The sequence below is a fragment of the Raphanus sativus genome, chromosome 6 (genome assembly GCF_000801105.2).
Source record: "Raphanus sativus cultivar WK10039 chromosome 6, ASM80110v3, whole genome shotgun sequence".
NCBI classification, from domain to species: Eukaryota; Viridiplantae; Streptophyta; class Magnoliopsida; order Brassicales; family Brassicaceae; genus Raphanus; species Raphanus sativus.
The window spans coordinates 42,808,034-42,821,767 of NC_079516.1; the positions used below are offsets into that span (position 1 = coordinate 42,808,034).

Below are 13,734 nucleotides of genomic sequence, written 5' to 3' on the forward strand. Positions count from 1 at the left end.
ATTTTACTAAGTTCATTTGGCTTGCAAAATATGGTGAAACATTTTACTAGGCCCATTTGATTTTGTTGTTCACTTGAGCAAATTTCATGGGATCTCCAGTTACTTCGGGTTGAATTTCCATCAAACATCATTGTACATAAACAATAACCTCATTCTTTTCCGATGAGTTTTAAAACTTAATCACATGCTAATTTTTTGGTAAATAAATCAAAGGATTGTTAGTTGACTTTTTTTCTGATCACAACTTTTAAATCTAATTTTGACTTTTTAAGAGATAGTACTACAAATTTTTCTAAACATATCCACACTTTAAGATATTTATACAAATGTACATTAGTTAAGCGTATATGGCATTTGCCAGTGTTTATATGCGGTAAACAGCACTTTCTAAGATAACTCAGGATTGTATATATTATCATTAATTCATTCATTAAGAGTTTATAACTTTTGTTTGTAACTTTAGGATTCTAAGTTTCACTAGTTCCTTTGCTCCGTCTCTTTTTCATCATGTCCACAATTTTGATGACCATGTGCTTTGTGATTTGCAGATTTTGTCTTGCTTGATAATCAAGACATATAGACATATAGATTTTGTCTTGCTTGATAATCATAGCTTTTATTTATGAAAGATAGTTTTTTCTAGAAAAAGTTTCCATTTTAAATATAGACATAGCATGTCAACTAACTGAAAACGGTAAACCTAGTAAAAAATATTTTTGTATTTTATAAACTCATAAAATAATAGATTTGTTTTGAAATCCCGTTCAGAATATACAGTTTCCATTATCTAGCCAATACTCTTAAGAAATCCCGTTCAGAATATAAATTTCCGTTATCTTATCTGATCCGTTCGTTTTAAATATGGAAAGAGAGAAAGTTAGTTGATTTTCAGATATATCAAAACATATGAAGAATAGCCAGATCCAATTTTATTTATTGAAAAAATTGCCATTTGTTTTTGCCGACTTTCCTTTTGAGTTATGAAAGCAAACATACAGCCCTATAAATATCGATCATCAATAACATAGAACCCACACCACTCCAAACTAAAAACGTGAATTACAAAAGTCAGAAAACCTCTACATGTCTCCATCTGCCTCCGTCGTTGTTGCACGTGTTTTGTCCTCTCCTGCCGCCATGAGACAGAACCCCCTGAAACGCAAACGCGACGAGGACGAGATCACTGTGCATGAAGAATATGACGTGAATGAACATGCCAAACCGCGTCCACCGTCTTGGGAGGCTCTATGCGTTCTTGGTCCATACATGGATCCCGAGACTCTCGCCGTCGCCTCTTGCGTCTCAACCACGTGGCTTGAGTGTTTCTCCTCGGAAGATCTATGGAAGTCTCTCTTAACCGCAAGGTCCGCACAACGCTCTTCTCCCTATGAGATGATGGTATTGAAAAACGCTGAAAGCATCTCGTGCAAACACCTTGTTTCCGCCGTTGAAACGGATGCCAAACGCCGCCGCAAAGATCAAGTGGCTGAACCCGTCAAGATATCCCTCTCTGATCTCAGCTTCATGGTCCACGTGTCAACTAAAACAAAGAAAGCTTCGGTTTACAAAAAGGGTAAAGATCTCGAGTTTGGTCCTAACGACAAGTTCAAGATAGAAGCCGACGTAAGCAAAGCAGCAATCACTGCCGGTGAAGATGACGTGAGGATGACATGGCAAGTCATGTACAAGGAGAAGTTCTTCACGATTGCTGATACTACAAGAGCACTGGACACTAAGAATGGGTGGTTCACGGATAGACTTGAGGACAAGTGTAACCGCAAGCTAGTAGGCGACGTCAAGCCGAGTTTTAACGGCGAAGTTCTTGAGAAGATTGGGTTTTCGATAGTGGACTCAGATGGCTGGGGATCTCTGTTACTTGACGGGTTTTTGAGATATCTTCAGCGGTTTTTATTGGAATAGTTTTCTCACAATAGTCTCGAGTAGATGATGGTGTAGCAAGTAGCCTTGAAGATCTTTTAATGTTGTTATTTCATGGTATTAATGAAATTCATTATACTACAGATTTCCCTTAATTTAAGAAAATAATATTTCATGAAACGTACGTATTAGTAGCAACAAAAGAAAGTGTTGGCATACGAATATTTTTAATCAAAGCAAAATCTTAAAAACTTTACAGTTTCAAGTAATATATGTTCTGACACACACACACACACTGCCAAGAAAACTAAGTTTGTGTATATTTAAAGAGAGCTAAAAGAAAAAAAAAATCAATGAAGTCTTCAAACGTTAGAAGTTGTAGGTTGGAAGTTGGAACCCATTTAGATATTAAACTTTACAATGCTCTAGCTTAAATAGGTGTCGCCGTAAGCAATAAGTTCAGAACCGAAACAGATGTATACAGCATTATCGAGTTAGCAACATAAAAACAAAGTAAGTCAAAATAGATTAAACTATTTCACATCTACAGATCAAAAAGCAAAACGTTTTCATAGAAGCACACAACCTTATTCATTCCCCTTCTCTTTCAACCATCTTTTTATTGTTCTGATTTTCTACTTGTGTTTTTACAGTAATAATTTAGAAAGCTATCAGACTTATAAAGATACGTTCTGATCACCACAACCAATTAGTAACGCATCTCCGTTAATTTTTTTTTTTCGTAGTTGTCGATGCTAATCCGCTTCCTCTCTAAGTCACATGTTTAACACATCATGCAGTGCCACAGACCAAAGTATACCACAAACCTACCACCACAAACTTCAATGATCATTGATATCTTAACACTGATTTCCGGTTTCAGAGATCTGATTCCATACCTTGAAGTACAATTATTATTATTATTATTATTATTTTTAAAATTGCTTAATTTTTATTATTTATATGTACAAGAAAAAACGTCCTGAACTTAAAAAAAAAAGAGAAGCATTTCCTCTCTCCTCCGTTTTATCTTCGCCCTTTCTCTCTGCTCTCTTATCTCCTCCCTCCTCCGGTAGAAGAACCCATGGCTTCAACCACCGATTTCACAAAGTCTTTACTATCTCCCTTCTCCCAACATGGTCACTCTCTCTCTCTTTCTTATCTACTGACTTTTTGTATCTCTCTCTCTCTTATCCATTTTAGGTTTTTAAGTATACATTTCGATTGAATGTTGTTTGATAAATTTTGCAGGCTTTAATTCCCAGAGAGGAAGTAGTAGACAGAACAAGAACGCGACATGGCCAAATCAGCACAAGCCCAATAGGCCTCTTCGTGTGAATGGGTTGTTCGGAGGTGGAAACAACAAAGATAATAACAATACTGAGGATGGACAGTCAAAGGTTTAATCTTTTGTTTTAGAATACGACATGGGGTTTTGGTCGGAAACTTATGAGATTTTGTTTTCTAGGCAGGAGGAATCTTTGGTAATATGCAGAATATGTATGAGACTGTCAAGAAAGCTCAAATGGTTGTTCAAGTTGAGGCTGTTCGTGTTCAAAAAGAGTTAGCTGCGTATGTCTCTCTCTCTCTCTCTCTCATTCATTAAAACTAGTTCTTTCAAGTATCTCTGTTATTGAGTGTCTGTATCCTGTTTTCCTTCCACTCTCTCCAGCGCAGAGTTCGATGGTTATTGTGAAGGCGAGCTTGTCAAGGTCAGTAGTGCTAGTCTTCTCCCACTAGATCAGTTCATAAGATGGAGCGTTGTTGTTTTGTCCTAATAGGTTAACTAGTTGTTACCAAATTCTGATGACCTGAAGCTTTGTTACAGGTTACGTTATCAGGTAACCAGCAACCAATCCGTACTGATATAACTGAGGCAGCTATGGAGTTAGGCTCTGAGGTTAGTGACCACACTTCCTTCCTACCTACCTTGTGTTAATCAGAATGGTTTCTCTCATGTTGTGTGTGTTTTCCTTTTTGGCAGAAACTTTCACTGTTGGTCACGGAGGCTTACAAGGACGCACACGCAAAGAGTGTTGTGGTAAAAGCAATCATAGACCATTTTCTTTTTTATCACAATGACAATTAAAGTATTATCTCTTGTAATTTGAGAGATTTTCTTGAATTTTTGACAGGCTATGAAAGAAAGAATGAGTGACCTTGCGCAGAGCTTAGGCATGCCGCCAGGCCTCAGCGAAGGAATGAAGTAAAGAAACTGTTTTTGGTTTGTTTGTTCACATTCAAGTTTCAGGTGTGAGCTTTTTTTCTCTATTTATCAGTCAGGCAGAGAGAAGCAAAGACCTTTGTACTTTACTCTTATGGAATCAGATATTTGTCTTATTACCCTGAGTATGATCTTATACAATTCCAACGCAGTTCCTATTGTTTATCGAAATGCATTCCTCGACTAAGACTTTGAAATCCTACATCTGTGGGTTGTGTAATGAACCGAGCCAAGAACGATCTTAAAAAAAGAGTGAGGGCACGCTCTGGTTGCAATACTGAACTTCGTAGCCTGACCCTCTTACTGTCGCAAACGTTACCCCCTGTCCATACTCTAACCTGTCAATAAGCATATACTACGGAAGGTAGAAATTCGCGAATTTTCACAGTAAGATTTTGAGAAAGTCGAGTTCAAAAATGGAATCGAACTCGTTGTGCTTTCCGAGAAGTCCTAGTATTGCATCATTTTTTAATTTATCCAAAATATATATTATAGTGTTATATAATAGTTGTGCACATCGCATACACGTGACGAAAAAGAGAAACTTGTCCATTTTCTTAATTGTTACATTTTTCTGCATAGATAGAGATATAGCTATATTTTTAATTTTTATTTGTTTATATACATTTCACAAATTCACTTATCTAAGATATTCTCTAGAACCTGTTGAGAAATTCAGTAGACGTTAAAAATAGTGATGTCCTCAAGGTCTTAAATGCCAACATACATTTTTTAGTTACATGATAATCTTTTCCTTACCAAGAATGCTTGTCTGTCTTAATTTGTATTGTTGGGAATCAATCCATTTTAAAACAGATAAAGGGGAAAAGAAACACCGAGTTTATTCGGATTTCACACGTGGCCAATTCGCTTGCCCAACTAATAAGATCTTGGTAGCTCTTTGCCAGCCAAGAAATATTTTAAAAGAATCAGTGCACTCTGCGGTTTGAACAATGGCACCTCGTGGCCCGCTCCTCTTACCGTTACAAAGGTAAGCCCCTCATATACTTCTGTTCTTCCTCCTACCTGTTTGCGCCATTTAACGTCTCTAGCTAGCTCTCTATTACTGGAAAATCTGTATATATATATGTGTAATGAGGTCATTAATATACCTGGTTCCCGGAGTACCAAGGGTACCAACGAGTTTTTACTGGAAGATTGAGTTTGCTGAGGGAAAACCGAGTCGCTGTCACTGGAATTACCGAATCTGTATCACCGCTGCATCACCATGTGATCGAAAAAAATATGGATTAATGACTAAAGGACTTATTAATTAATACTGTGATCAAATTCTTAAACACAGTGTACCTATAGACCCATATCCTCAGACCAGCCTCCATGAGTTCTTTGTATATCGGCAACATCGAATTGTCAAACACTCTCCAATTCCAGTTGTTAAACACAGGGTCACTACATTATTTGGGAAGAACAAAAAAATACGTTGGACTTCTTTTTAAAGAAAATATGTTTGAATTAGTTCCATAGAACTACAGTTGAATTTATGTATATTTTGATATATTTTTTCTTCCAGATTTGATTTTTTTTTGGTTAGTTTGTTTTAACTTCTAAGTAATTTAAACCAAAGTTAATTCGGTTCGGTTTTAATTGTTGACCCTTGATTCATTGTCCTTGATTAGTAATGATATAGTTAAGATACCTGCAAGCGGTCCATTTATAAGGAATGGCTGTCTGGTTTGCATGCATAGCTCGCTGTACATCAGGGCGGTTATAGTATATATCAGCGTAGCTCTCGGTACAAGGGTCATACTCTGTAGTCTGTCTAGCTAGCACGGCTTTACGCATTTGCTTCATCCGTACACACTTGGGTGTGTAGATGCTGTACTGATCGATTTCACCAAAGTCTGCCGCAGCATTGTAAATTGAGGAGTTGCACTCTTTGGAGAAAATGTCTGCCGTGAAATTGCAGTTTCTGAGGATGAGGTTGTAGGTTGTGTCGGAGATCATCGCGTGAGACCACCAATATGTTATGGTCCCTAACTTGTCGTTGTTTTTGTCCATGTCTGGGTTTCCAACCTTGAAGAGAAGATAATTCATTTTATTATTACTATAATAGTTTTGCAATTTGACAAAACAAATAGATCTTAGCTTTACCATGAATCCTTTGATATTGATGGTTGGTTTATTGAAGGCTTTGTTGTACTCATTGATCTTTTTGGCAAGCTGAGGAACATAATGCCCTGTAAAAATAGGCACTAAATTAAATGATTGAAGGGATTTTGAATAATCAGATTGAAATTGTTTTTAAAAAGAACTGTATTTATCCAATTTGATTTCATTCATATGAATCAGCTTTGGTATAAACTGTATTTCGAACTATCTTGGTTTGTATTTGACTGAACAAGATTAACTAGAAATCATTCAAAAATAATTTGAACGGTTGGAACTTGGAAGAGTGTTTATCTGGCGACATACCAGCGTAGCTTTCACCAGCAATGTAGAAATCTCTATATTGATACTGAGGAAATCTTGACATCCATTTAATAAGAAACATCAGGTTTTCCTGAGCTGCAACATGCAATGATTAATCAATTTCGGTCAACAAAATTATCAATGCTGAGTTTTCTTTTACATCTATTAATGCTGGATTGTAACTAACAAAATATCTAGGCAGTGCTGTACCTAAATAATTAGAGGCCTAAAGCAATATGAAAGTGTGGCATTTAGATATTGTAAAAAACATCGAAATTTTTATTATTAAAAATTACTTTAGTATAATTATATATGTGGATTTATATGTATATGTATATTTTTCTTTATAAGGATTTAGTGCTATTTGAAAAAGGTTTTTTCAAAAAAAACAACTACTTAGTTTTGAATTTCATTACGTAATTTTTTTTCTTCAAAGTTTACGTAATTTTTTATATATGAATATAAAAAGATATTGAGTTTCTTATAAGAAGACTATTACATATTTTATAGGACAAAATACAAATTTTGATGTTTTAAAGGAAAAACTATGAATACAAAATTGAAACTATATACACTAACCAAGTTTTGGAACACTTGCATGGAAAATATAAAATGAATCATCTTATTTATGATCATTTAGTTTAGATATAAATTGATACGTTGAGGCCCTTAAAGTGTAGTTTGATATGTTTGCTGATGTCTATACTAATTTGAAAGTTCGAAAAACGTTATGTAAAATTTGCTTGTAGTCAATCATGTATATTCATTGAAAATCAATTCCTAACATTGGACAAACGGTTAATGAAAAATTGTTTGTCAACTTTACAAATTACTTACACACATACCAATTGAAAGTATTGTCTAGTCGCACCAAGTAGTGATAAATATAATGCATGAAAATCACAAATATATGCGAATAAAATATGTTATGTAGCTAGTCTCCGTTAATTCCATAACAATTTCCATACGGATCGATTAAATTGGTTTACATAATTAATTAAATGAAATTGAAAATTGATCTAAGCCCAAATGAAAACCCTAGCCATACCCAATTGAAAACTATGTGATATACTCATATATATTAAGTAAATAAAATGAATATGACCTGTACGTTCGTCTCCCAACTCTTTCAAATCGGAGCTTGTGTTAGTGTATGAAAATCCAACTCCAACGGGCGATTCCAGAAACAAAAGATTTGCCTCTGTTATTACACATCTAGACATGTTAAATATAATGAATAGAAACATACATACCTACAAATTTTTGATAGTAAATATAACGAAAGCAAACTTGATTAGTAAATATAACGATAGAAACATATCGAAATGAACTAGTGAGTACGTACCTATGTTCCAAGAAAAACTGTTGAGATAGAGATTTGAACCTCTATTGATCCGAAATGGTCCAATTTCCTCCGCAGCTCCATAAGCAATAGACGAGCAGCCCGGTCCTGTAGATTGGGTTACCTATGTTTTAGTTAATGAACAATTGAACATAACACAATGATTTCTACGTTTTTCTCATATTTACCTTTTTTGTCAATCACATGCATTATATATAATTAAATGTGGGTCAACATCGACAAGACTAACATAAACTCTCATATAAAATCCCTTATAAAATTTCTTATATGTAAATCAAAGAGAAATGTCATACGACATAAATTAAAAGGTCACATTTTTCTTATATTCCTAATTAGAATAAAAGTTTGCGGTGAGCCTTTGATACATGCATGTTTCTGTCATTCTTACCAAATGTTAAAAGGCGAAAAATAATTGAAAAGTTGATGTTTAAAAATGATAATAAGGTTAGAGATATATGTAGCTGCATAGGTGTATATCGAATCTTATTTTTGCTTTCTCTTGTGGTCCTGAGACTGGATATGTATATGTAATTAGGATCTTCCATCTGATGACCCTACTTTCAACTTCTGCCGGCTTTTGTTTATATAGTTAGTAAACAAAATTTAATATTTCAGTGATTAAAGAAATAAATTATGTTTCTTTCTTATATCTTTTAAATTTTCTTTACCTAGACTTTAATTTCGACGCGTGACTTAATACATTTTTTAGATTTAGTAAGAAGGGTCGGTCCTGATAAGAATGAGGATAGAAGCCATGTTCGTACACTCGCTAGGGGTTCCTTGTATGTTTGGGTTGGCATCGCATACACTAAAACAAATTGGAGATTGATCAACGATTAAACAAAAATTAGTTTAAAGCTTTTATTGTTAAAAAAAAAGTTTAAAGCTTTTATACAATGTTAGGCTAATTAAGTTTTATAGATTTCTAACTTAAAACCAATTATCTGCAAATAAAATGGTTAAAGTCCCTTGTATATTATTTATGTCCATAAATTTTTTTGATAAATTGTTTCTCCAACATTCTCATTCAAGATAATGGTGTCTATAGCTATTAATATCGATAGAATCTAGCATTCTCTCTTCGAGATAATGTTTTTTCTTGCTATCTCAATATAATTAAACATTTTCTTAGGTCATCATTAGCGGGATGATTGGATCATTTTGAGTCACATTAATGGGTTAGAGTGTGAGTCTATTCTGATACCATGTTAAATTTTCTGGGAATTCTAAGACTGTTAACTGAAATAGTCTAAATCTCTTATATATTATTTATGTTCTATCGAAACTATTGATGTGAAATATTTTCTCCAACATTTCAACATTGTATCAGAGCCATATGATATGATTGTTCTTATAATTGTCCACGTATGGACGTGTAGAAATGTGCTAATGAATGAATGAAAATCTCGTATCGGTAGAGTTGGATAATTACTAAACTAATGCAGTCCCGATAATTAGTTTTAATTTGGAAGCGCATGATAAATCAAAATTTAATATAGTTCTATATTAAGTATGTGTAGTTAACCATTATTGACGTTTGGTCTAGTATTCAGAGTCCTGCCTAATGTCACACATAATCAGATAAGCTCTGTTCGGGAAGGAGTGTCATTTTTTTGGCTGATAGGTTTAATTAAATATGAAATGACAAAAGTATTCTCGTTTTCAACCTTTTAAGATCTGCGAATTTTACAATTGCCTCTCTTTTTACGATCCTTATGATTTCAGTGTTTTTTCTTGTGAATTTTAACCTAAACTTAACATATCTATAACCTAATGTGTGATTTTGAACTTAAAATCTACAAAACAATGGACTTTTTTCGGGTAACTGACCGAACAATGTCAAATCGTCTATGTCGCCGTTGTATGCTTTTGCCGGCTATTAAATGGCTGCAGAGAGCCAAAGAGTGCATTTTCGACAAGGATAGAACTATAAGAGAGAATTTGCGTTGATTAAATGTTAAACATATAAATATAAAGCAGTTCTGACAAAACCTTGAAAACTACTACCCTTAGATCAAAGTAGTAACTGGTTTTTAACAATAGGCCACTATTGTTCATATTTTCCCTTTATACTATTTTTTGCTATTTAAAGCCTGTCTACAATTTGCTTTAGTTTTGTTTATGAGCTTGCCGCGAAAAAAGATAGTGGATTAATGCTTTTATGTCGTTGTCATGCGCATGATCTGAATGAAGAGGATATGTTGACAATAGTGTGCGAGTATATTCCAATATTCCTTCAGGTCTAACTTAGTGAGAATTGTGGACTTCTGCTAAAAGATAATTGCATGTTTTCTTTTGTTTTTTATAACAAAATTTCATGTTTCACTTATCAGAGTCATATTGGGTTGTTGATGTTGTTTTTGTGGACATGGATTTGCTTTAATCACAATTAAAAATTGTGATACGGCATGAAGTGTAGTTGCCTTCTTATATATTTTACTTTTAGCTAAATTAATTAAGAATAGTCATGATCATGAGATTTGGCGCCTTCCGCTTTTAGTTGACGAAAATATTTAGGATTAATATGCACTAATATATTTAGACATTTCGGTTCATTTTTAAATTGTTATCTTCTGGTTTTCAGTTTGGCTATGATTCTATTATAGTTTTGAGTTTCGGTTCAAGAAATATAGAAACCATTTAATTAGTTATAAATTTTGATTTGGTTTACGTTTAAAATAACAAAGGAGTAGTTCGCAATGAAGTAACTATCACAGATAAGATATAACACCAATATATGAAGATACACTAGAGATCCATGCATGTGTATATATATGTATGAATGGAGAGTGGAGACATAAAAAAAAATCTAACCTCCATTGAGCCAAAGAAGAAGTGGTTTGGTGTGAGGGGAAGAAGATGACTCAGTGAGCCAGTAAAAGAGTGACCGACCGTGTGACTCGTTCACTGTCACATAACCCGAAAACTGTGAGAATCCTACTTTTGGTTGCCCTGGAAGTGTTTCGATCCTGTCCTCCTCTTGCTCTCTTGAAGATGATGATGATGATACTGTTGTTGATGCTGATGATAATGGTGATGATGAAAGCACTAGTAGGAAAAAGAACAAATGTGTTCTTGCCATTTCTCCTCCTATCCTTTTCTTCAATGGTATTTCTTAGACCAATACAAGAATAAGACGTGTTACCTCAACACATGGCATAAATATATATACTAACATAGACATCCCCCCCCCCCCACACACACACATGTAAGTGTGTAATATATATATATATATCTGTGTGTGTGTGTGTCTGTATATATGTATATATGTTATATACTTGTGTTATGTGTGGGAGAGACATAAGGAAAGATGGATGGGATTCGGAGGCTCTCATGCAATGTGTTTGCTGAATCATCCATTGCACAATGTGGGCCACTCTCTTTCCCTCTTTCGAGAAATAAAATTAGGTATAGTAGATTAGTAGTGTAACATTTTAACCAGTTTACAAGTTTTGTAATTTCAGATATACCAAATTATATCATGCGTCGTCTTTAATTAATTCAATATAAATGTTTGAATCATATAATCCATCATTTGCTGCGATAAAAAGATAAACATATTTTGGATGTAAAAAAATATATTTCTTGAACAATGTGATATATATTAAGAAAAAAAAAACTTAATGGCCATTGAGCTGATAATTTTAAATAATGAAAATATTATAATATGACAGTAGTGGTTTTTATTTAAATAACAATTATTGTATTGTTGCAATTGGGTCATCCTCACTAATATTTACTAAAATAATATTTTGAATTATTCCCTTTGGCTCTTATTTTGGTAAAAAAGCTATATATTCTAGTGTTTTCATGTAAAATTTGGAAAATAACTAAACTTTAAGTAGCTAACTCATTAAATTTGTGAAGAGTTTTCAATGCTAAACATATTCAAAACTGGATTTTACAAGACATCAAAAATCCATCAAAACACTTAGTCCAAGTCTTTAGATTCTAGATGCTTGCCACATAACACAGTGATGATCTGCATAGTATAATTTCATAAGGTTTTATATATTATTTATAAGAGTTTATAGAAACTATCTATCTTTACTATATTATTTGAGAAAGGAATATGTTTATTTGTCATGTTTTCATCATTTAGATTATTTTACTTATTTGCCATGTTTTTAATAGTAATTTTAGTTGATTATTTTGATTATTTTTTCATATTTCTAATAAATTTTAGCTGATTCATTAATATAGATAATCTGTACTATGGTTTAAAATTTTATTAAATAAAGAAAAGTAATACTTATGATATAATTCTAAATATTATGCTCGAACCAAATATGAACCAACTAATAGCCTCTATTCTATTGTAAAAAATCAGGTTTATTTAATACAACAATCCAGAAAAAACGGTCAATTAGTTAAAATAGTACAAACTGAACCGGTCCTTTAAATTATCTTCCTATTAAATCAATCGTAATATTAACACATGTAACTTAGGACAGTCCAGTTTATGTTATTATCAATGCTATTATATTAGAATATGAGTTAGGACATAATTCTATCTAATTTAATTTAGCCAATTTTAAAATCATATTTGTTACTTGATATTAAGTTGATATATCTTATATTATAATTAAACAATAAAATTAGTATAACATATATTTTACATCGTAAAATAAATAGTATACTTATGCTAAATATTTTCTATATTTTGAATATTAAACAATTATATTCATAAAAAGCAAATTAACATACATTTATCCATGAAAAAATATTAAATTACTTTTGAATAAAATTAAAACATCATAAATCTATAAACAAAAAAATACAAACTTATTAAAAAGTATTAATAATATATGAAAATTAGAATTAAAAATTAAATAATATATAAATAAATTGGTAAATAATATAAATGAGTAATTTATGGGAATGAAAAAACAAATTGGTAATTTTTTATATTACAGTTTCTAAGATCTAAATTGTTGATAATATATGATATTGATAATATATGATATTATTGACTGTTGTTATTTTGTTGATGTTTGTATAAGTTGTAATTGTCTATAATATCTTCAATGCCACTAAAAATTATTATCAATTCACAACTAAAATAAATATTTAAGTTTAAATTTAAGTTCTCGAATGATAATGTTATTATTCGTAGAAAGAAGTTCTTGATGCTAAATCTACACATATAAAAAGATGAAATGAAAAAAGAGAATTTAATACATAGATGGTTTATATGAATATTAAAGTTAGATAATTTATAGTATTAATATTAAAATTATATATAATTTGATAATATAGATTTTGTAAAAATTAACATTAAAATCAAAGTTTATTATGTCTATATATATTACCCCGCACAAGGTGGGGATAGCCATCTTGTTATACATACATAATAAGTTAATAACCTTATACTTTATATAAGGTTAAAATCATTTATAAGGATAATAAATATCTTATAAAACATTATAAAAGCACTTATAATTGTTTATAAACATATTTATAATACTCTATAAATCTCAGTCTCTCTCACAAGCTCTCTGGCAATCAAGAACAAAAACTAAAGATATAATCCAAAATCTGATTGATTTCTAGATTTTTAGTCTTCAAAACTTATCTCTTCACGAAAAAAACTTGTGCCACAGTGTCACTGATCGACTGATCCATGTTGTGTGGATTGGTCGATCATGTCCTTGGATTTGCGATCTTAAAGTCAGGATCCTCATTAGTTTTCCTGCACATATCCAATGCTCCATTTTGCTCCAAATTTCTTTCTATCCACGTTCTTTTCTAACCAGGTAACATGTAACCAGTTATATAATTGAAGAACAACAAAAAAACGTCAAGAAGACCAAAATATCTTGAAAAACCAATCATTCTT

The 13,734-nt window shown here is 32.3% G+C and overlaps 3 protein-coding genes across 3 annotated transcripts; 2 read left to right on the plus strand and 1 right to left on the minus strand.

Moving 5' to 3' along the window:
* Nucleotides 1-1,045: 1,045 nt before the first annotated feature.
* LOC108812749 (probable F-box protein At5g04010) lies at nt 1,046-2,021 on the plus strand. Its single transcript, XM_018585093.2, has one exon. The coding sequence runs from the start codon at nt 1,084-1,086 to the stop codon at nt 1,918-1,920; it is 837 nt and encodes a 278-aa protein (XP_018440595.1). The 5' UTR covers nt 1,046-1,083; the 3' UTR covers nt 1,921-2,021.
* An 837-nt stretch (nt 2,022-2,858) lies between these two features.
* Nucleotides 2,859-4,218, plus strand: LOC108812751 (nucleoid-associated protein At2g24020, chloroplastic). The gene is made up of 7 exons (XM_018585096.2): nt 2,859-3,017; nt 3,130-3,278; nt 3,347-3,450; nt 3,551-3,590; nt 3,707-3,778; nt 3,863-3,919; nt 4,014-4,218. Exons 1-7 carry the CDS (start codon nt 2,963-2,965, stop codon nt 4,086-4,088), a joined length of 552 nt encoding a protein of 183 aa, XP_018440598.1. The 5' UTR covers nt 2,859-2,962; the 3' UTR covers nt 4,089-4,218.
* A 576-nt stretch (nt 4,219-4,794) lies between these two features.
* LOC108812750 (serine carboxypeptidase-like 22) lies at nt 4,795-11,072 on the minus strand. Its single transcript, XM_018585095.2, has 9 exons — nt 10,710-11,072; nt 7,878-7,982; nt 7,638-7,733; nt 6,536-6,628; nt 6,215-6,300; nt 5,760-6,136; nt 5,411-5,512; nt 5,215-5,320; nt 4,795-5,128 (listed from the first exon to the last, which is right to left on the minus strand). Exons 1-9 carry the CDS (start codon nt 10,975-10,977, stop codon nt 4,982-4,984), a joined length of 1,380 nt encoding a protein of 459 aa, XP_018440597.1. The 5' UTR covers nt 10,978-11,072; the 3' UTR covers nt 4,795-4,981.
* Between the last annotated feature and the right edge of the window lie 2,662 nt (nt 11,073-13,734).